Raw genomic sequence first — 23,919 nt, forward strand, 5'->3', positions numbered from 1 at the left:
ATATATATATATATATATATATATATATATATATATATATATATATATATATATATATAATTAGTCTATAATGAAGACATTGATATGATCTTATGTATATTTACATTTAAATGTGTACTATAATCACACTCACTGACTCCATTATTTAAAGTAGCTAAAATATTTCTTCTATTAATGTTTTACTTGAAACAGGCACAAACAGATTAAATTTGACTGTTTCAGTCTAATTTCCTGTCACTGCCCTATAATCATATCCATTATTTTATATGACAATGCAATCTACAGGGGTTTAGCTTTAAGGTGTTTGTCCAACCCCTGTATATAAAAGAGCATAAGGCATGAGCAAAGATAAGAAGTTACGATTCATAATTATCTTTATGGTTACCCTATTGACATGAACTCTACACAATAAATGGTAGATATACAGTATGTCGTGGATATCAGTGTGTGGGTGACTCCTTAGATAGAGGATGCCCTGATATCATACATAGATATCATTTTATTCCAGAGCAGGGAACACAGTTTTGGGTTTCGGACTAACAATGTGTCGAGCCTTCACACTGCTACAAAGGCTAAAAGGTTAATCCCTATCCCAAAAAAAAAAAAAATGCCACTAGGTACGTAAACAAGACAGCATGGATGATCCCACCACCATTTCTTATTTTATTGATGAACAGAAATGTGAAACCTGTCTTGGATCAATCCTTCCTACTGTTGGTATCATCCCATAAACAATTTAGAATATTGGACACTAGGAAGCACCAGCGTGCGCAAACAAATTATATCTCTTAGTCTGGTAAATTACTTTGGGCAAGTAGTTTAGGGAGTAGTTTAAGGACGGATCAACTGGAGCAGCAAGGAGTGACGAAGCAAGTAAAGGCATGGATTTTTAGTGCGGATCCAATGTTTACGGTCCTTCAGAAGAGCTTGATGGGTGCGCGATTATTATTATTATGAATGTCTGTCTTTTTATTTTATTACGTTTTCTTTTGAAACTGTATTGTATTGTTATTACATGAACTTTTTTCACATGATCAGCCACCTGTTAGAGTGTGCTAGGTGCTCAATGACACTACTAGATATAATAATAAAATTGAGTTAAAATGGAAATGATTGATGGAAATAAGTGGTTTGGTGGAAGCTTGCACTCGCTGGAGTCTTTGTAGTATCAAATAAAATAAAATAAGTGTTTTACGATTTTATAATTTAGAAATTAAAGACTTTACTTAATCCAGGCGACATATACAGTTCTTTTTTATTATTATATGGCAATGCACCAAGGCACAATATTTTAATCATGACAAGGAAAACAGAAAAAAGCGCACAAAGATGGTCGCTAGAGGGAAGCAGTGCATCGGGTATTTGAGTCACGACGTTCCCGCTTTATTGCGCGACTGTATGCTTTTATTTCAGAAGTGTTATATTTGACATTTGTTGATGATACAGTTGTTTGTCGAGACCGAAAGGAGGAGGTGATGGTGTCATCTAGAGAGAAAACGATTCGTTGGTGGGGACGCGGCTGACTTGGAAGCACGAGAAGAAGAGGCGCTGGGAATACAGGAGAACAATTCGGGGTGAAATTTATGAAAGTGACTTATGAAACATATGGCGATGAAGAGCAGAATACAGAGTGGGGCGGCTACATGGGATAAACTCAGACGGAAGAGGCTCAGCCAGAGTGGACATTATTGAAAAGAGTGATGAGAAGTGCCAGGGTGTGAAGAACCGGCGCAAACAAATCCCCCGCCTGCGAAGGAGGACACGCGAAGAAGGGAGAGCGCCGCCGGCGGTGCCGGTGACGTCACGCAGCTCAGGCGTTCGGATGGGAGCTCGTAGTTGACGTGACTAACCGAAACAAGTGGCTGTCAAGTGGTCTCTAACGTTAATGATACGTGTGGCAAAGTGGATTTTCAAAATGTTCTTAGCCGGGCGAGTCGTCAGCATCCTTTTCTTTATCAACTGTGCGGCCGGTAAGTGTGTTTTGCTTCATACTGAAAGTTTCTTTACCTTAATGTTGAAGGAGTTTCCCATTCTCGCTAGCCTGGGTGCTAACCTACAGTCTGGTGGGATACTCGGACAAAGATAAACTCTGAATGGAGGTAATAAATATAGTCTGTGGTTTGGGGCGTGTCATTAATGTTGCTGAATTTAGTTATTTTAGCTATAACTGACAGGCACATCAACCAAATATTTTGTTTATTGATGAGAAAGTTCATGCTTGCTCATATAAACGGAATGAGTGGTGATAGTTTGCTTTCTATCACGACTGCTCAAACATCAGAAACTTATTACATACTCTAGGTATTTACAGTAGTCTGTTCTGCCCTCAGGCAAAAGTAGTGGATTGTCCACACATGACATTCAACTCTGTTACGTTGTACCTATTGGAATGTAAACGTACCTGACAGTCTTATCTTGCTTTGTTGATCAAGTCAATATTCCTGGTTATAGGTAGTTTTTTTTAAATGGCATCTGGCATTTGTAAATTTAGAACGTGTATTATATTAACACTGTTGTGTTTTAACTCGCATGAGTCACAGTTCATTCATTCTCTTACGGTTGTTCATTCTTTCAGTGGTGATTTATGCTATGACACACATAACATAAATAAACCGTAACTACTGACACATCTTTCATTAATATTACTTCTTGCATTTGGCTTCTTCTGTAAATAAAATTTTCATTTTTGCTAGATGCTATTGTGCAACACACAACAATTATTAGCATTCTTCATGTACACATTCCTTTGTTAACTCAGGGGAGAATTTCATAGTTGTCAAGCCTGTTTTCCCTATACTGGTGTTCATTGTCAGAAAGAAGAATTAAAACCAAATATTTCTAAGCGATCAATAGCTAGAGCAATTATTAACACGCAGATAAAAGGCATCTCCTAGACAAAAGACAAAGAACTCCCGTTTTGAACTTTTAACTAAATCTGAATTCTCATCTTGTTGTGTGACTTTAAGTTTACAGAGAAGATTTGTTGATCACATGATAATGTTTTTTTTCCAAGCCTGTTTGACTGTACACTACATCACATTCTATATTTATATGAAAAACTAGGTAGACTCTCTGTCTTCTATATTGCTTTGAAGAATGTATAAATAACTTTGGCATCTGTGCAAAGGAAACCCAACACCTTTGTGTTCATGTTTTCATTCATAGTCTTCATAAAATAGACATTTTAGTTATGCATTACGTGGTGTGAGAATTGAAGTACAGCAGGGAGAAGTGTACGTGGACCAGTCTCACGTGAATAGAGATTATTAGCACATGAAAGGAATCATCATAAAACAAGTTAAAGTAAGGCATGATGGCATGTTGGAGTAAAATGTAGCGGAGTTAAATATGTTTTGGAATATTTGACATTTGAATAGATATTATTCTAATATGAGGGAATGAGTGAACACAGAACTTGTTTTTATCATAACAAAAGTCGAACACTAATTGCACTCTCTGTCAAATGATTGGAGTTCTTGTCTTTTTTGTGCAGTATGTGAAGAAGAACAAACTGATCACTGAGTTTATCTGCATTCATGAACAAGTTGCGGCGGGTCGTTTTCTGCCTCTCCTTGTTTGAGACGTTCTTCCTCTTTGTGGAGAGCTAAGCTCAATCAGAGTTCAGTGCAAATATGAAACTAGGTTGCGTCTGAACTTTAAAAGTTTCCAGGTAAATTGTGTCGTGCAGCGGTGTCCATAAACATCTGGCTATTGTGCTACTTCTAAAAAAAAATGTAGTTCAGCGGTCAACCTTTTCACATTGCTCAGAATGCTCTGAGTCAGTACAACATTCTTTGGTCTTATTTGCACTAATCTAAGGAAGATTAATGTTGTTAGCCACCATTAAGTTATGTATGCAAAAAATGTTAATAACAGTTCCAGATAATATTGTGAATTAACCAAGAAGCTGCATTAATATTGTTTTTTGAGAATTTAACCAGGGAAGTCCCATTGAAATTAAAAACCTTCAAGGGAGCCCTGACCAAGAGGCAGCAAAATTATAGCACAATTATAACACAATTAAAATGACATACAAATTAGTTAAAAACAAGTAAACAACAATTAAAGGGGGCTGTTTCAAGCACTCTGTCTGGATTTAAAGTCATTCAATTAAATACATTCTGTTAATTTCCTGTCATTTTGCAACATGTTCCATGTAGGGGGGCTTTTAATTTAACTTTAAGAAGCTGTTCGTGTGTCTTGTGTGCCACTGTAAATGATAGCTCCCTTTGTTGTGCTGGAATGTAGATCAGTGTGTGTTGTGCTTGGAGCCAGTGTACTCGCAGAGATCACACAATGGCATACAGTTTAAAAGAGCCTCAAGTCACCTGATTTGTTGGGCATCATGTGCTCCCTGCTCATCCTTTTGTCTGACCTCTTACACAGTTTTTTCATCTTCAAATTAAAGCTTGGGTTTATATCTCTTTGTTTGTCTTAAATACGTTTTCAACTATAAAGCACATTGGGCTAATTTTTTAAACAGGTGCTTCAAAAATTAGGATTTTCTTGCAGCGTAGTGGGTGTCTCCCTTCGGGGAGTTATGTTTTCAACAGCACTGGTTTGTCCGTGTTTAAGATAACTGGAAAAGAATAGACTTTGAATGAAATGTTCAGGAAACGTGTGAAATAGGAGCAGGAATAAATTAGCATTTACGTTTTCAACAAATGAGTGGTATTAAAACTTCACACCTCTTTCAGGTGACCAGATCTTGAACCAATATATCCGCCATTATGAGGTGTTATCGTACAACAGAGTGGCACTACATAACAACCACCTGAGAGCCAAGAGGGCGCTTTCTCCTCAAGACAAGATGGTTCGACTGGACTTCTACTCTCACGGCAGGTTGGTAAAATTGTGAATCAGCAACTATCAAAAACATCCTGGTACTTTGCAAGACCGAAGCAGAAATACTTGACACTACAGTGGGGAGATGTTTAACAGCAGCACTTGACGGGGAAGCAGATCCCCTTAACCAGACCTCTGGACTTGTGTCCACTAAATGGAGATTGATATTGCTTTTAGTTTAATTTATCAATTCTAAATATTGAATCTATGAATATCTATTTATTGATCATCCTATGATGATTTCCATCGGGTGGGTGGTTTACGCCAAACTCTTCAAACTGCTTACTAACTTCACAGTACTGTACTACTGCGAGGTAGCAAGAGATTTTGAAACTATTTTATCACCTTCTGTTGTTCTGGGAGTAGTTACTTGTGTTTGTGATTATATTCCAAAGCCTGATCCTACCTCACACCTCAATCAAACAATGTGGTTTGTTGGAACAGGAAAGTCTCATGGCCTGAGGATTCTGATCATGTGTTTCTCATGTGAGACACTTTTGGTTCCCCCTCTCCCACCCACATCAGTGTATTGCTAGCAAGAGGATTACAGAAGCTTGGTGGAAATGCTCACATGCCTCTCCTCATAAGTCATGATGATGTAATTCTTCTGAATTCAGATGTATGTTTGGACAAAGTGTGTGACGTGGGAATTTACTTTTTTAATTATACAGTTATCATATGTAATACTGTGCAGTTCACCGCTCTGTTAACTGACTTGTTAAAAAAATAGAACCAAATGAATATTGAGTTGTCTTGCACACAAACACTTTTCAATCACTGTGTTTTTGTGTTTGTAAAGGAAATATTTCATTAATTATTATATGTAATATATAACTATTAACTAGTATATGCATTTTTGTGGATTAAATATATCTTGACAAATAAGGTGCCAAAAAATTATTAAGTATTTTTAAAGCCATTTTGCCATCCAAACAATACCTTTCCCTTGAGATCAAACTGTCACTCAAAAGTTACAGTATCATAATACAAACTCAAGTTGTAATAATTTGTAAGCAGCACTTTTTGCACAAGTATTTTTTTAAACATGCGATTTGTTCCGATTGTGTTTACTTGAATGTTGCTCTGTTTGAAGGCATTTTAACCTTCAAATGACGAGGGATGTGAGTACGTTTTCTCCGGATGCTATTGAAGAAGTGGATGGAGTAGAAATGCCACTAGACACCTCCCACATTTACAGTGGGGACATATTTGGTGAGTACATGACCATTGTTTCATGGACCATTTATTAATAGTTTGCATCACTATATACTATATACCCAAAATGGCCACATCGCTTGAAATGATAAGAAGACATCATCTTTCCAGACAAAATTTGGTAAGAATAAAAAGTTTCTGCTATGAACTGCAGGCCAAAGTAATCTGTGTTTTGTGTAGACGTCATACTTGTTATTTTTAAGAGGAAATTACTCAGAAATGAATTAACATTCTTTAATACTTGTGTGTATCTTAAGTTGACATTTTATCTTGTGTACACTGAAACATAGTATGTCCCTCAAAGGTCCCCTTTAATCGTTGCTGCAGCTTTAATATGAGGAAGACCTTCTTCCTGCCTGGAGTGTGCGTGTACTGCATTAGCTGCTCGGTTAGAATTCTGATTTCTGAATGGCTCTGTTCAAAACTTGAATGTAAAAGTGAATCAGTGAACACTGACTTGTGTCACTCTTGAGAAGTCAAGCCCCATTAAGCCGTGCTTGTCTTAAATCTGAGTCCTCTGTGTTTCAGGTGAGGAGGGTTCCCTGTCTCATGGCTCAGTGGTTGACGGGCGCTTTGAAGGCTTTATTAAGACTCACCATGGAACATTCTACGTGGAACCTTCAGAGAGGTACATCCAGGACGAGAAGAACGTGCCTTTCCACTCAGTCATCTACCATGAGGACAACATTGGTGAGTGCCTGATGGAATAGCAACGTTTTCCAAAAGGTTCTTCTGTCATCACACCGGTTGGATGGTCTAACGCAGTGTCATAGAAACACCAAAATTAAGCATTACACAAAATAAAAAAAGAACAAGATACATTTGAGCACTCGTGCAGTTCTTGCTGGGTTTGATGAGAAAATAGAGGTTTTGCTCTATTTATTTAACAACAACGCTTGAATGTGTGTCGCAGATTATCCTCATAAAGATGGAGCGTTTGGTGGCTGTGCAAACCACTCTATTTTGGAGCGGATGAAGAGGTACCAGAACTCTGCAGTTGAAGTGAGACATGTTTTAAATTTCATTATTCATCATTTATTTATCATTAAAGATTTTTAAAAAATATAAACGTCTCCACGTGCATGCTTAGAAGGCTATTAGAATGGCACACTGATGATGGGCTCGCTTTTAGTTTGTTTTGTTTTCATGCGTGAGCCGATGAATTACCTCCACTGGTGCAGGTTCGCACTTTCTTAATGCTTTTCCACTGTTTAATATGTAATTGCTGCCCTTCTTCTTTTACTGACTGTGCCATCTTGTTTTCTGAATCTTTAAATCGATAGAGCTCTCTGTAGTCCCGTAGTTAGCTTCTCCCAGTGTGGTGGAGTGAGGTAATTCACCATAATGATTTGTGTTGTCATTCATCACATTGAATGAAAAGTCTTGTGTGTGTTCAGGAAGTGGAGCATCCTTTTGAAGAAGAGAACCTTTACGGTCCCGTTATCTTGAGGAGGAAAAGGGCAACCGAGAATTTGGACACGTGCCCACTCTTCATACAGACAGACCACTTCTTCTACAGAAAATTTGGTTCGAGAGAGGCGGTGCTCGCCCAGGTCTGTTGGTCATGACCAAACAAGATTTCACAAACAACGAATCTGGAAACTTGACAAATAGAAAACAAATGAGTGTCTGTGTTTCAAGACCCTCACTGTTCAATGAGTTGGTGGTGAAAGAGAAAATTTTGTTTTAAATATTTTTTTACTGTGTTAGTGAAGATGGAAATGTTCACTGCATTTTCTACACACCTCATTACATTATCAATGAAGACTGTTTTAGATTTGCATTGATATTCCTTATTCTCAACTGACTAAAATCTCAGTGTTGATTTCTTCATCAGATATCCAGCCATGTGAAGTCCATCAACACGATTTACAGAGCAACCAACTTTGGGGGAATTAAAAATATCGGCTTTATCGTGAAAAGAATCAAGGTAAGTTGCTCAAGCTCAACATTTTTTACTGCGTTTTTCTGTTCTACTCATAGAACTGAAGTTACACCCAGGTACCTTATCAGAATCAGAAAACTTTATTAATCCCAAGGGAAATTATGTTTGTAACTTGCTCTGTACTCAACATATCACAAAAAACTGAAAAAGAAATAATAGTATCATGAAGTGCAAAAAATAATACCAAAGAGTGTAGAAACAATGTGCAAGAAAATGCAGATTCAAGGACAGAGTGAATAGAAAAACGTGCCAAAGAATCCCTCATTGTAATTTTTGCAATAATGAATTGTACAGTTTTATTGCCACAGAAGAAAGGACCTCCTGTGGCGCTCGGTCTTTGAGATGGGTAGTCTCAGTCTATTGGTCCATGTGCTTCTGTATTGGACCAGGAGCGGATGGAGGGGGTGGGTGATGTTGTCCAGGATGCTCCTTAGTTTCAGGAGCATCCTTCTCTCCATAGCCGTCTCCAAGAAGTCCAGTTTCACCCCCACCACATCACCAGCTTTGCGGATGAGTTTGTTGAGTCTGTTAGTGTCCACCACCATTAATTTGCTTCCCCAGCAAACCATAGCGAACAGAATTGCGCTGGACGCCACCGACTCATAAAACATCCTCAGCATTGTCCCGCAGATGTTGAAGGACCTGAGCCTCCTCAAGAAGTAGAGACGACTCTGTCCTTTTTTGTGAAGTGCCTCAGTGTTCCGAACCCAGTCCAGTTTATTGCAACCAATCTGGAAACTTCCGTGTTGATTGCTGTTCTATGAGTTGGTCTCGAGCTGTCTCTTCTTATTAATTTCTTCTGTCTTTTGGTTTGATTTCCCACACCACGCTAGAGGCTCATAGAAGTGAAGTTACACCAGTTACCTTATAGCAACTGGCAAATTAGCACAAATATTCTAGAAACAGGCCACATGTCGGCCTAGTTCTTAGTTCTCTCAACTTGCAGCAAGAAGGCGGCACGTTTGATTCCCAGGTCAGATCGGTGGCCGTTCTGCGTGGAGTTTGCATGTTCTCCCCAAGGGTTTTCTTTAGGTTCTTCAGTTAGATGAATGGACCACTCTAAATTGCACATAGAATGTGTGAGTGAACGGTTGTCTGTATGTCTTTTGCCCTGTGTTGAACTGGTGACTTGTTCCCCACCTGTCGCCGGTTAATGCTGAGATTGGCACAGCTCCTCCCGCAACTCCCCTCTGGAGGATAAGAGAGGATTGAAGATGTATGCATATATATATATAAAGTAGTATTTTGAATGTATGGAGAATATAAAGGCAGAGATTTGGATTACAACATAAGATGCTTTGAGTTTGAGTTTTAATGTTCACATGTTCTTCACAATGTTTTTTTTTTTTCAGATAAATACTACTGCTCAGGAGACCGATCCGTCCAATCCTTTTCGATTTGTGAACATTGGAGTGGAGAAGTTTTTAGAGCTCAACTCCGAGCAGATACACGACAACTACTGTCTGGCTTACATCTTCACCGACAGGGACTTCGACGACGGTGTCCTTGGCTTGGCCTGGGTGGGATCTGCTGCAGGTCGGTCTACAGCCACAGAAAGCTTCCCTAATTCTGCTGTTTCTGTTTCTGTTTCTGAAAGATGCTTAACTCAGTTTTATGTGGTTAGTGCTTCAGTAGCAGGTTGAAATTGTGATTTAGAAAAAAAAAAAAAGAATCATAATCTCCCTGCACTTTGGTAAGTTTCCCGCCTATTCATTGACCAAATACATACAATGGAGGGCATGTCGACATCATGGCCATCAAAGTTCACGGTGTTAAAGCAAACCAAGCAGTTTTTTTTTTTTGCAAAATGAGATGTGAGATTAGCAAATCATCCTGAAACTTCCAAAAATAAAAGAATAGATTTTAGCAAAAAGCAGATGTGATAATATGAGTTATTCAATATGAGAAACCACAGTGATTCTTGTGCACAATGACAAGATTACAGAACGATATGTGACTTCAAATAATGGAAAGGTAGACATTTAGCATTCTTAGTTCCACAGTGTAATGAGTCAATGAGCCTCAATGAGTCTGACATCGTGTTATATTTGTCTCCCATTTTACAATTTAGTTTTAGACTTGTGGCAAAGTTGAATCTCACATTTAGTCATTCACATTTCATCATTGCTAGTCATGTTTTAGTTGACTAAATATCACAACAATTTAGTCTGCAAAAATAAGTATGAGTAAATTGAATGAATGAATCGTCAGTGTAACTGCTGTTCGATTGTTGACTCGGTGTGTATTTTTGAATGATATGCCTGTTCAGTTGTAATATTAGAAACACCAAAAATGAAATGAAAAATAAATGAAAATAAAATAATTAAAAAAAACTTTACCGCTAGACTCTTGAAGTTGAGCATCAACAGGTTTAAATAAAATACTAATTTAAAATGGCAGACCTCCTGCTGCCCTAAAACACTTGCAGCTCCATCTTGAGTAATCCTGCATGCAGTTTTGTTTGAAGCCACAGGGAGGCAGCGAGACCTAAATGGAGGGTCGTATGTCCTCCACTCTGTAACGGCGTTCGCTATTGGTTAATCCACAGGCACATATACATAGAACTGTGGTTACAATAGGTAACCCAGACATTCTTCTGCCAGCCTAAACATGTTTATTCTTGATTAGTGAACGAAAACGAGGAGGGCGTTCTTGCTTATTTTTTATTTCTTGCTCAACATTTTAGTCTTGTTTTTATTCCTAGACTACCACCTCATCTTCATCTCATCTTTGTCCTTAGGAAAAGGGTCTTTGATGAACATATTTAATCTTGTTTCATCTGATGAAATTAACACTAGTCTGACATTGTCTTAATTCATCTTAACAGCCCACGCTACACTAACAGTTGCAGATGATGTCCTTAAAAATACTGGCATGTTAGACTGAAGCTATAAAGCAAACAAACACGATATGTGTTTTATACTGACAAAACGTTCTGTCCCTAGGAGGCGCTGGAGGGATCTGTGAGAAGAGCAAGCTCTACTCTGACGGGAGGAGAAAGTCTCTTAACACTGGCATCATTACGATTCGAAATTATAATGCTTATGTTCCTCCGAAAATCACGCACCTCACCTTTGCTCACGAGGTCGGCCACAACTTTGGCTCCCCAGTAAGCGCAATGCTTTCCCCCATCCTTGCTCCGAAACTGTCCAAATGCTTATTGAGGTCTTTATTTCTGTGTGTGTGTGTGTGTGTGTACATTTGGCAGCACGATGCTGGGCCTGAATGCACACCTGGAGAATCAAGTGATCTGCTTCTCAAGGCAAAGGGCAACTTCATCATGTATTCAAAGGCCACGTCTGGAGATAAACCCAACAATAACAAGTTTTCAGTCTGCAGCATTCAATATATAAGTGATGTGTTGAAGAGCAAGAAGGACATCTGTTTTGTTGGTATGACATTTTCCTTTATGGTGCATCTAAAGTGTTCAGAGGTGAGGAGGGAGATGATGGCATACTGTAAAAGAGAAAAATCGTTATTATGATGTCACCAAATAAGTGAATTACATAATTTCACAGATGTGTATCTGATCCATTGGTGATACTCTTCCTTATCTCTCAAGCTACAACGACGATGACAGACCTTGTGACTGTCTAAGCGAACAGACGTGGTGTCACCGTGCGCAGAAGCAGCACTGCCGACCACTGCAGACTGCTGCCATCATTTAACCCTATTACACTATATTTCTTATTACTTTACTTATTATTTACTTATTATTACTCTTCCAAATCTGAGTTGATCAAATTTGCTCTCTTGCGCTGTGCTATGCTCCTACTGCGTGACTACAACCACCTTTGTGTCCGCAGCCTGGGCGGTTTTCTTTGAGAGCATTAATCGCAACATGGCAACAGATTGAAGCTGAACGTTTCTTGTGTAAAGCAGTAACTGCATCAAGCTTCATATTTGAAGCTTCACTTATTTAATATTAATGTTGCCTGTTGAAATCTTGCAACTGTGCCACCTAATGGGTTCATCTTCTTCCTGCTTTTACAGAGTCTGGACTGCCAATTTGTGGCAACAAAATAGTGGAGGACGGGGAACAGTGTGACTGCGGCTACATGGAGGAATGCGACGATCCCTGCTGCTATGACGCTGACCAAGATGAGAGCATGCAATGCAAACTCCAACCTGGGAAACTTTGCAGGTACAACGAGATGGATGTGACTTTCATTATCACGGGAAAAGAAAGTCAGTGAAGCAACCTTCAATCCCTTGCTGATGTTTCTTCAGCCCTAGCCAAGGCCCATGTTGCACAGAGGAGTGCACTTATAAGAATGCAACTAACAAGTGCCGGACAGAGTCTGAGTGTGCCAAAGATGGTTTTTGTGACGGAACAAGCGCTATGTGTCCGCCATTAATTCCAAAGGAAGACCTGAGTATTTGCAATTTGAACACCCAAGTCTGCATCAATGGGGTACGCTAATGTTTTTGGTGCCATATGTGATTATGAAGATTGTTTGACTCCAGTGCCTGTGATTTAGAGCTGCTCTGGATCCATTTGCCAGCGATACGGGCTGGAAGCTTGCTCCGTTCCCAGTGCAGGCAGCAGGAATGACGCTCTGGAGCTCTGCCAAGTCCACTGCATGGAGAAACGTAGGAGATCTTTCAATTGACATTTTTTTGTTTGTAATTCTTACAAAGTATTGAGAAGACAAATGTTTCATTGATACAATCGACTTTAACCACACCTATATCTTTATCTCTCAGTGAGACCAGACACCTGCAGCAGCTCAGGCTCAGTGAAATGGGCAGAACACTTCAACAACATCAATATTACCCTGCAGCCTGGCTCTCCCTGCAACGACTTCAATGGCTACTGTGATGTTTTCTCAAGGTGCCGTCGAGTGGATGCTGACGGGCCACTTTTGAGGTTGAGGAAAGTCCTTTTTGATACACAGCTGTATGAAACCATTGTGGAGTGGGTGGCGGTGAGTACACAAACACACAATGTATTTAACATATTGTGCGCTTTTGATTTAACAAAACTGTATGTTCGTCTGTAAGGCTCATTGGTGGGCAGTACTTTTGATTGGACTCGCTTTGATTTTGCTGATGGCTGGTTTCATCAAACTCTGCAGCGTCAAAATTCCCACCAGTAACCCGCGAATGCCGGAACCATGGGTATGATATATATATATATATATATATATATAGATAGATTTTTTTTTTTTTATTTATTTATTTATTTTTTTAATTTAATTTTTTTTGCTGTTTTTTTTGTGCCACACTCATTTTGTAGGTTCAAGGCGCAAAAGTGCAGCAGTATCAAATGGGACAAAGGAGACGGTGAGATCTTTGCTCCAGCTACTAAAGTGCCTATGAGCAAACCCAGACAGTATGACGACAGTATGAAAGCGATCAGAAGAGGTAACTGAAAATGTTATGTTGGGGAAATCTGTTGCTCTCTGAGCCTCTCCAACGGACGTGAGAGTGCCTTTCGCTGCTGTGCAAACTTGGGGCCTTACAATTGTCTTGAACAACGTCTTCACACCTTTTGAAAGCACTTCATCCTGTTTTATTAATCTTTCTCAGGGTGATAATGTCTCTCTAATGTGAACTCCATGTTGATTTCATCTAATACATTGTTAGCTGAAGGTCAGAAATATCCTCAACACACTAGGGATTTGACTTTTCTGCTGTCGTATATATTATATTGTTACCTTTGACTGCTGTTCAGGATTTGTGAGTATTTTTATTTATGTTATATTGTACATCAAAAGATGCCTGCTAGTTTCTAAGATGAACCACAAGTGACATTATACAGTCCATACTGCTGTTATTCAAGAAACATGTTTTTTTTTTTAGATAATAATAATTTGGTTACTGTCAGTCACTGATAAAATGAAGAACAAAATGTGAATTGCCTTATTTTCCATTGCAGTTTAGTGTTGCTCTGTTGATGACATGATAGTTGACCTGACAGGTTCTCTGCAAAAATATGGACTGATCTCAAAAGAGACTCTTTCTGCCTTTCAGGTACTATCGGTGTTGTGTGCTGTTAAAAATTACATCATTTTGTGTTTTCCTCTGTGTTGCTGAATCACTATCTCAATGCAGGTTGTTAGAAATCTCTTGTTGCTTTATTTTCTGCACTGTAATGCGAATGATGATGATTAAAAATGTAAATGATTGAGAGCTTCTGTCTTTTTTTTTAACTCGTGTCTTGCATTTGTTGGTGCTTCTTTTATGTAAAACACTCATAATAGAATGTATTGAACAACTTAGATATATTTATATATATATGTGTGAAGGGCGGGTTATGACCACTTGATGGCAGCAGACACCTGTGTTTCCCGTGTAATCGTTTCCTGAACTCGTCATCTCATGCTTACGAAGTATTTAGTACATTGAGAAGTTCGGAATTTGCGAAGTTCTGCAACGTGAAAATGAAACCCTATCATTCTTCTGCCATCAAATATATAACGGAGACACAGTACTTTGATTGAGCACATAAAAGGCCAAATGCAACACTTCAAAGGCAAGTGTGGAAAAAAGAAACCTTGATCTAATAAATAGCGCACGGTATCCTGGAATTAATGGTATCAGGCCCTCCGGTGGCCATCACCACGAACACCAAAACAAATACACTTGGCGAGTTTTAGTTTGGCTGACGGGGCGGCGTTTCCCCGGCCTTGAAGGAGGAGCGGCCGCGCGCCCTTCTGCAGCGGTGACGCCTCGCTGTGGTGGCGCTTGGATGGGAGTTGGTTGTTGAAGCGATGGAAAAGTGGCTGTCTAGTGTTGGCTAACTTTCTCGATATGATATCGGCCACGCTCATCACCATCGTCCTAGTCCACCTCCACTGTGTGACCTGTGAGTTCCATGGCAGGTGTAGACTGAATGGCGCGCAATGAAGAGTCCAGTAGTTTAAGACAGTGAATTATTGCTCCGCAGTTTACGCGTCTTTTAAATGTCATAGGTTATTACATCCAGCTAAAATTGTTAAAAAGAAAAAAGTTCTATCGTTCAATACCGTTGGCTTTGGATAGTGATGGAAAGTTAAAGTTAAGACAGGTTAAAACAGTGAAGCAGTAAGCCTATTTAAAACTCTTAATAAATTTAAGTAATTCTATCAAGTATCACGTAAATGCAATTAAATTAACACTGCAACATTTTGCTTTGTTTGCGTTTATGTTTTTGTTTTCAAGTTAGACTTAGGCTTAGACTTTCTTTATTGTCATTGCACAAAAACATATCACTATATTATGGTAATGAAATTTCGGTCTGAGGCCTCCAGTTTCCAAAAACAAAACTATATGTCCAAAAATAAATAAATATGCGATAAATACTAATCAGGAAGATGTACAAATACATGAATACAAATACACAATGTACAAAATAAAGTTCCGCTAACAAAAAAATGTAATTTACGACTGATCTAATTTATTGGTTGGAGTTTTAAATAATATCACTTGGATTTGCTCAGTTGTTTAAGTTGTTACTGAATTGATTATGTATATCTTGCAAAGACCACGTCTTTGTTATTGACCTGATACATTTAAGTGGAAAAATGTTTTTTAGCGCAGCCCATTTTCAGTTTTTAGAGTGGTGGCTCAGTGGATCAAGTTTGTTGTATCTTAAATGGAAGAATGACACATGACCTGAAGCTTTGTGAATCTGGGCTTAAGTGTGTGCTAAGAGTCAGGCCAACACAGTCTGTTGTGATGGTCTTTTATGTCAAATTAATAACTTGATGTGATTATGGAGTGCTGTTCTCTCTTTGGGTTATTTACTGTAAAAATGTGCAATGAGTATTTGAAACTTTAAACCTCTTTCAGGTGATCATAACTTAAAAAAATATATCCGCTATCATGAGGGGTTGTCGTACAACAGAGTGACGCTGCACAACAGCCACCAGAGAGCCAAGCGCGCTCTGTCTTCTGAAGAGAAGATTGTTCGGCTAGAATTCCACTCTCATGGCAGGTCAGTTCAAATGTAAAGCCCACACTTTTGTTCTCCTCCATAACTTTGGTTTATAAAGATGTTTTATCATTTGAATAAATACTTTTCTCCTGCTGCTTTCTAACAACCTCAATCCACTGGAGCTATTGTGTGCTTCAGGAGTGCACCTGTACGCTTAGCCATATCCATCAGAAACAGAACCAGAACAGGCCCAGTTTTTATACATTTTCTGGGGAAAATGATGCATTCCACTTTCATTTCAGTACCTCTTTAGACAAAGTGCATCATTACCTCAGCTGCTTTTCATTGAAACCTAACTTTTTTAGTTGGTTTCTTTGAAGGTATTATTATTGTTATTGATAATAATAATAATATTATTAATGTTAGTACGTAGCAGACAAGCAAAAATTCCCCCTTGTGGGTTGAATAATGGCAACCTATCTATCATCATCATGTTTGTTTAAAGGCAGTTTAACCTCCGGATGACTAAGGATGTGAGTACATTTTCTCCGGATGCTATTGAAGAAGTGGATGGAGTGGAAATGCCACTGGACGCCTCCCACATTTACAGTGGGGACATTTTTGGTGAGTTCATGACCATCATTCAGTGGTGTGAGTTTCCATTACTGTGTGCCTGTGGTCTAAAGCTTCGACTCACAAAAGACACTGTCCAAAAATATGCACATTATTTATACTCCTTGTATAACCATATACTTGTCATTTAATCCATTTCCATTGAAGTGCTTGCTATTGGCAGCATTCCACTCTGTTTTCTTTCAAACCCGTGCAGGTGAGGAGGGTTCCCTGGTTCATGGCGGTGTGATTGACGGGCGCTTTATAGGCTTCATTAAAACTCACCATGGAACTTTCCACGTGGAACGAGCTGAGATGTACTTCAAGGACAAAAAAGTGCCCTTCCACTCCATCATTTATCATGAGGACAACGTTAGTGAGTGTCTGACCATTAATATTTTCCAAAATGTTGTTTTGTCATGACGTGGGTTGTGTTGAATTTTGAAACCACAGGGACCAACATTTAATTAACCTTGGAATTGTGCCATAGATCTTCCCCATAAATATGAAGCACATGGTGGCTGTGCTAATTCCTTGGATTTTGAGAGGATGAAGAGGTACCAAGACTCTCAAGTTCACAAGCCACTCCATGTAAGAGTATTTATTTCACCTTTCGTATGTAATGTATTTAATATGCAATACGTTTCCCCGCATTCAGTCTAGTTACTTACATTTCTGAGCTTCAAAATATTCTGCTTAGACTTAAAAAATCTGTTTGTCTCCTGTATTTTCTAACTTTAAGGGACTGAAGAGAGTGTTTAAATATGCAAACCTTCGAGGTCCTGTCCATTCGAGGAAGAAAAGGGACGCTGATAAAGTGGTCTGCGAACTCCTAATTCAGACCGACCACCTCTTCTTCAAAAAATTTGGCTCACGAGAGGCCGTCAAGGTGGAGGTGCGTTCACTTCTAATTCAGTGTGCGAGCGTTCCACCTGCAGTGACCTTACTGCTCCACTTTTATCTCTCGATGTTTCATCAGATCAGCAACTATCTTCGTGCAGTCAATGAGATTTACAGACCGATAGACTTCAATGGGATTCAGAATATCGGCTTTGTTGCTAAACGAACCAAGGTAAGTTGATCAGAATCGTGGCAGTGTTTGCAGGGACACTTGTGAGTTATTGTCAGAACAGCAATTTTTTGGATCTACTGCACTATTATTATTATAATTTAAAAAACAGCTAAAACTTGGCTTTCCATTTTGCTCTTCCATGCTGTTTATTATCATATTATCAGCTAATCTAATCAGTTATAACGGAAACTTTCAAATGTGTGTTCAAGGCTAAAGCGTTCTTGAGTTAACAAACAATATACAGTCCGCTCTCGGTTTTATCGAACATCCCAGACTTCGAACAAATCGGAGTTTGAACAAAAATTTCGAGATTTTTTTGCTTCTGATTTCGAACGAAAATCCAGAACTCGAACGCCCCCGAAAAAAGCCGGAAAAAACATAACGTGCACGGACCGATCAGCTGACCTGCAACGTGCTTTGTCATTGTGTATAACGCAGCCTCTGTATGCGTGTAGACGTGTCCCGTTAGCTCCATTTACTGACTGTTTTTTCTTCATATTGAGGTGTAAAACCTTTCTTGTCTCCGCACTGGACCGTGGTAGAGTGTCACAGGGGAGGTGCTGGAGCGCTCACTCCAGGGTTTGATGTCCTGTTGTGGGCTGGAGCTGGGACAGGGATGAGGCGAGTCTGGGACAGAGCGTGACTTGGTTTATGACTTTGTCACAGCCAAACTGCACAGAAGCGCACATTCAGAGCTGGACACGCACCGGGCACCTCTTCACTTCTGGAGAGACGTCACTCACTCGGCAACCCCTCCCACATGCAGCGGCCACACACATAGAGGAACAGCGCCCCTGCAGCAGACACTCTACATTCACTCCTACAAAAGCCTATTTTAAGGCTTGGAACGCATTATTTCTTTTTCCGTTCATTGTAATGGGAAAAAATGGATTCAGATTTCGAACAAATGGCTTGTGGTTGTGGTCACAACACCTTGAACACAGTGAGAGATGACTGGCGATCATGTAGATTTTAATCATTGAAGTACAGATCCAGACGTCGGAAATGATCAGTGAATAGTCTAGTGACCGTCAGTAACTTGGGGAAAATCAAGTTGCGTCTTTCCTCATTGACTGCACACAGTCAAATGAAACTTAGAAGACTTACTTAACTTAAAAGAACTTCACTGATTCATACTGAATCGTATTGACTCACTGCTACTGAAATCTTACCACTGGACCTCCAATGCCACCGTTTCAGCTGTGCTCCAGATAATGTTCTGCTTTTTGAACTTCACCGTTCTTGATTGGTTGGAACAGATACCTGCACCTCACCAGCCCTCAGAGGGCGTGGAAATGGTGGGTTTTAATGTGCATCTTTGATTCCGATTTTTTTTTTTTTCTCAGATCAATACAACTGAACGAGGGAATGATAGGTCCAATCCTTTTCGATTTGCAAACATTGGAATTGAGAAGTTTTTAGACCTCAATGCTGATCAGAACCATGATGAGTACTGCCTGGCTTACGTCTTCACAGACAGGGACTTTGACGACGGTGTCCTCGGCCTGGCCTACGTGGGATCTCCCACAGGTTGGTCTACCACCATGGCAAGCTTCATGATGGGTCACACTTGGAGCTTGTGAAATTGATCAGGATGCAATCTTTCTGACAGATTCTTGTTTATGTTGACATTTTCGTCTGTTGCAGCTGTTCTATTTTGTCCTTGATGATTCATATTCACAAACAAAACTGTCTCGGTTTTACCATTTCCACATTTATTTTTATTATACTTTACATACCCATACCCAACATTTTATATATATATATATATATTTACATATATTTTTAAATAGATTAATATAAAATGGAAATGTACATATTTAAAAGAAAGAAGAACCACCAACCAGGTAAACCGAATTGAATTCAGTTGAATTTTGCAGATCATCCAGTAAAATAAACGAAAGAAGATATAGTGTGTAAAAAATGTAAAAAATCAAGACAATAAAAAAAACCCTTTCTGTTACATTTCTACACTAGACATGATCCTTCTGATCTTGCATTGCATTTTTACATTCCTGTCACTTATAAATCCTTTACCTTCAAGAGTAAAGTAACCAGTACAATTACACCAGTTGCCATTGCATTCTTTCAGAATGTATTACATAACTCAATTTAAAAGAAATGTGAATCACGACATACAGCAGAAACTCCAGAACAAGATAGTACAAATGACCTCTGCCCTTCACTGTCTGGATCATCCAGTATAGTCTTGTTTGTGTACTTTACGGCACTTGCATCTCTGCCTCTTGGTACAGAGGATTACCTCCATTTTCTCAGTCATTCGTACAGTGACGCACTGCACTGTAGGTTTGTGTAAAGAGGAAAAGGCGTCCGTTTTTGTCCTGCTTAATGGGCACAGATCCGTTGTATCCACAATGAAATGTCTTGAAACCCTCTGATGACAGCTAAAAAAATGGGTCCATAAAAGACTGAGACTTGCAAAATAAAGTAGTGTATTGGGATTATTTGTGCATGTCAACAAAATGTTCAAACAAAATCTTGTGTCTCCAGCGGGCATCTGCACCAAGAGCGCTCTCCAGGCTAATCGGAGGAAACAGTCTCTTAACACTGGCGTCATTACTATTCAGAATTACAATACCTACATTCCGGACAAAGTCAAGTTTGTCACCTTTGCTCATGAGATCGGCCACAACTTTGGTTCCAAAGTAAGTGAAATGCTTTCCCCCCAAACTGTCCAAATGCTTATCGTCTTCCTTCTGCACATACATTTGGCAGCACGATGTTACGCCGGCGTGCACACCTGGACAATCAAAGGTTCCGTCAGAGAAGGCAAATGGGAACTTTATCATGTTTCCAAAGGCCACATCTGGAGAAAAACCCAACAATGACAAGTTTTCACCCTGCAGCATTGAAATGATGAGCAAGGTGTTAAAGAGCAAGAAGGACCTCTGTTTTGTTGGTACGACATGTTCTTCTACGACGCGTCTGGAGTGTTCAAAGCTGATGGTAGTCATCTGTATCTGCTTTGACAGAGTCAGGGCTCCCAATTTGTGGCAACAAAATAGTGGAAGAGGGGGAAGTGTGTGACTGCGGCGACGAAGAGGAATGTGACGATCCTTGCTGCTACAACTCGGATGAAGACAGGGGCAAGCGGTGCCAACTCCAGCCCGGGAAAATTTGCAGGTACAAGTTGGTGGATGTGCAGTTTCACGTTTATCATCACACCCTGCATTCCCTTGCTGATGCTGTTTCTTCAGCCCGAGCCAAGGCCCATGTTGCACAGAGGAGTGCACTTATAAGGAAGACAATATCCTGTGCAGGGAGGAATCCGAGTGTGCCAAAGATGGCTTTTGTAACGGACAAAGTGCTACGTGTCCGCCATCACAATGGAAGAAAGACCTGACTGTTTGCAATTCCGACACCCAAGTCTGCATCAGTGGGGTACGCTAATGTTTGGTGCCATTAGCGTAACACATGTGATTATGAGGCTTGTTTGACACCAGTGTTCGTGGTTTAGATCTGCTCTGGATCCATTTGCCAGCGACATGGGCTGGAAGCTTGCTACATTCCCAACACAGGCGGTTATGTAGACATTGAGGTGCTGTGCTACGTCCAGTGCGAGGAGAAATGTAAGTTGTAGATAATTCTTTACTAAACATCTGTCTCTCTTTCACTGTATAGATCATGTGAAACAGTAGTGCATTCATGTTTCCTCTGTGGTAAACAACTCTCGCGTACGAATAGAGTAGCTCCACATCATCATCTTTTTTTAAGCAATGTTTTAAATGATTTTTCAGCAAACCCTGACTCATGCGCCTACTCAGGCTCAGACCAATTGGCTAAACACTTCAAGCACCGAAATATTAGCCTGCAGCCTGGAGCTCCCTGCGACGACTTCACAGGGTACTGTGATGTTTTTGCAAAGTGTCGTGCAGTGGACGCTGACGGCCCACTTTTGATACTAACAAATGCCCTTTTTAATCCAGAACTATATGAATCACTTCTGGAATGGGCGATGGTGAGTACACACACACACACACACACACACTCACGGATGTTTTTAAATTGTCGCGCACTTTGAACAATGGTGTATGTTCTGTTTTTTTAAGGATTTCTGGTGGGCCACGTTGTTGATAGCCGGTGGTTTTGTTTCGCTGATGGCACTTTTAATCAAATTCTTCAGTGTGCACACCCCCAGCAGTAACCCCAGCCTCCCGCCACCAAAGCATCTGCCAGGTATGAAAGCTACATGCTTAAAGTTAGTACGTTGGATTATGGGAGCAGGGTTGAGGTGTAAAAACGGATAGGATAGCTGTGATATGTGAATTATCTGTCTGTTCTAATGTTTCCCCTTTTGACAAATACAGTTAGCACCATTAAGTTTGTAGGATATGTGTGGAGAGGACTTGTGTTCTGTTAAACAAGATAAACATTATCTTGTTTAATTTATTGCGGCATGTTTTCTAAAAAAAACACTGATTTTATGAGGAATTTTCTCAAGTCTCAGCCATTTGTCTTTGTTCTAGTTTTGATACAGACTCATTTTAAGTAATATATTTTTGAATCTAGTTTCAATTGCTCATTTTCAGCCTAATATCAAGTACATGTTGTCTAGAATTCAGCATATGGTGCTTATTTCTAGGTTACACACATAGGCATCACCATAGAATTCTTATTTCTAGTCCTGAGCTAGCTTGTTTCAAGAAGACTAAATACCTCTGCTGCGAGTTCCAAGGAGGCGACTCTCTCATCGTGGTCTTCAACTTTAAGTCTTATCTTCTCTAGCTTGGTATCGAGGAGGTTGAACGACTTTTTAAATTTGTTAGCCAGCGCAGCACAATGTTCCTTTGTGTCGTCTGCAGGCGTGGTCTTAGTTCCATTTCTTGAGAAGTTTTCCAGAGCGCTCGTGTTATACACCTACTCCATCTCCCACTTACGATTGGTTTTAGAGAGACAAAATATCTCAATGCATGGACAGATAATTTCACCAAAATCATGCACTTTTATGTTTGATATTAGTGTTAAAATCTCAAATTTGGAGTACACTTTTTTGCAGTGCTAAAAGATTAACTGTATATCTCAAAATGAGACATGCCAGAGCAGCAGTGCTCAATATAATACAGTGACAAGGAACAGTATAAGATGCAGAAAGGTTATAAAAGTAACCTTAAACCAAAAACATATACAGTTTAGTGAGCAAAATGTGACTTGGAACTCCAAGTAGAGGAGCTGATGATTTCACTTGTCTCTGCCGGGTCAGTAGACGGCGGAATGTAAATAGAAGTCAACAATGTGGAAGTCAATTCTGTCCTCAAATGATGGTCCCATTCTTAGGGCGAGTAGCTCCATGTTACCAGATGCAGACGTTCCAGCACTTTCACAATTGTGCCCAGGCTGTTCGGAGATAAATCACAAACTTTGGCACTAACTCTCTTGGTTTCTCCAACATATCTCCTTTGGGAAAACAGGCCTGTCTCTGGTCACGTGTCAGTTGATGCTCCAGCTCATGCTGTTCTCTGCTGTGGTGGGAAAAAACGTCCCCTAGTGTTAACAGTAGCTGTGCACATTTGAAAACAATCGTATTTTAGATTCATTTCTGGTCACAGGAGCGATGCATCCCTGCACATTGTAGCACACCTATAATCAACACGGACTGAGGCAGTGTGAGATATCAGTCTGATCTGGACAAGCAACTATTTTATACTCTCCTCTGTATGCGTGCCTGACACTGATCCACCGCTGCTCATTTTTTAGATCTAAAAAGACATCCGGGCCACAAGCACAAGGATCCTGAAGAGTGTGAAGAGGGATCTGAGGAGAATGAACAGCAATCTACTGAGAGGCAAAAGAAATCTGCTTCGAAGGAAACGCCACCTGCGAAGAAGAAACAGCAAGCTGCTGAGAAGCCACAAAAATCTTCTCGGCGGCAGCAGGAACCGTCACAGAAGCAACAGAAATCATCTCGCCGGCAGCAGGAATCTTCTCAGAAGCAAAAGCCATCTACACGGGAAGAGCCGCAATCGCCACGCGGGAAAAAGAAGCAGAAAGAGAAAAAATCAAGGAGACGGTGAGATTGTCAATGAAGCTGCTTCTTAACCCTGAGACCTCAACTGCGACTACGACATTAAATGTATCAGAGGAGGCAAATGAATACTTTAGACAAAAGGAATTATGTTCATATCACAAACTGCCTTTTACTACAGTGCTACCTTAGAACCTCACCACTGTTCTGAAGAATAGTGCGATTCTGGGCTTGAAATTTGTTAATAGACAAAATGTTATATTTTGAAATATTGTTAATAAACTTTCATTACTAACATTATTACATGACTTTGCTTTGTTGGTGTAGTTTTGGTTTGATTCAAAATAATAAAATAATTCATGTTATTATGACCTTTATAGTATTTG

The 23,919-nt window shown here is 39.8% G+C and overlaps 2 protein-coding genes across 4 annotated transcripts; both read left to right on the forward strand.

The window, feature by feature from the left end:
- The first annotated feature begins 1,430 nt into the window (after positions 1–1,430).
- On the forward strand, positions 1,431–14,138 carry LOC128759436 (disintegrin and metalloproteinase domain-containing protein 10-like). Its single transcript, XM_053866378.1, has 16 exons — positions 1,431–1,970; positions 4,698–4,842; positions 5,939–6,057; positions 6,589–6,750; positions 6,974–7,062; positions 7,458–7,613; positions 7,898–7,990; positions 9,358–9,541; positions 10,951–11,114; positions 11,214–11,397; positions 11,999–12,149; positions 12,236–12,419; positions 12,487–12,598; positions 12,713–12,933; positions 13,010–13,126; positions 13,245–14,138. The coding sequence occupies exons 1-16, from the start codon at positions 1,886–1,888 to the stop codon at positions 13,293–13,295; spliced, it is 2,217 nt and encodes a 738-aa protein (XP_053722353.1). The 5' UTR covers positions 1,431–1,885; the 3' UTR covers positions 13,296–14,138.
- Positions 14,139–14,560: 422 nt separating this feature from the next.
- On the forward strand, positions 14,561–23,777 carry LOC128759224 (disintegrin and metalloproteinase domain-containing protein 10-like). Of its 3 annotated transcripts, none has more exons than XM_053866016.1 (16): positions 14,561–14,816; positions 15,782–15,926; positions 16,372–16,490; positions 16,696–16,854; positions 16,969–17,069; positions 17,221–17,373; positions 17,458–17,550; positions 18,897–19,080; positions 20,062–20,216; positions 20,287–20,470; positions 20,544–20,694; positions 20,769–20,952; positions 21,029–21,140; positions 21,309–21,529; positions 21,621–21,747; positions 23,266–23,777. In XM_053866016.1, the coding sequence occupies exons 1-16, from the start codon at positions 14,762–14,764 to the stop codon at positions 23,580–23,582; spliced, it is 2,460 nt and encodes an 819-aa protein (XP_053721991.1). In that variant the 5' UTR covers positions 14,561–14,761; the 3' UTR covers positions 23,583–23,777. The 3 variants fall into 3 exon arrangements, with proteins under 3 accessions (XP_053721991.1, XP_053721993.1, XP_053721992.1); XM_053866018.1 differs by lacking the exon at positions 23,266–23,777 and having other exon boundaries at positions 21,309–21,414; positions 21,498–21,529; positions 21,621–21,735; XM_053866017.1 differs by lacking the exon at positions 14,561–14,816 and having other exon boundaries at positions 16,376–16,490.
- Positions 23,778–23,919: the final 142 nt, after the last annotated feature.

The sequence above is a fragment of the Synchiropus splendidus genome, chromosome 5, assembly GCF_027744825.2.
Source record: "Synchiropus splendidus isolate RoL2022-P1 chromosome 5, RoL_Sspl_1.0, whole genome shotgun sequence".
NCBI lineage: Eukaryota > Metazoa > Chordata > Actinopteri > Syngnathiformes > Callionymidae > Synchiropus > Synchiropus splendidus.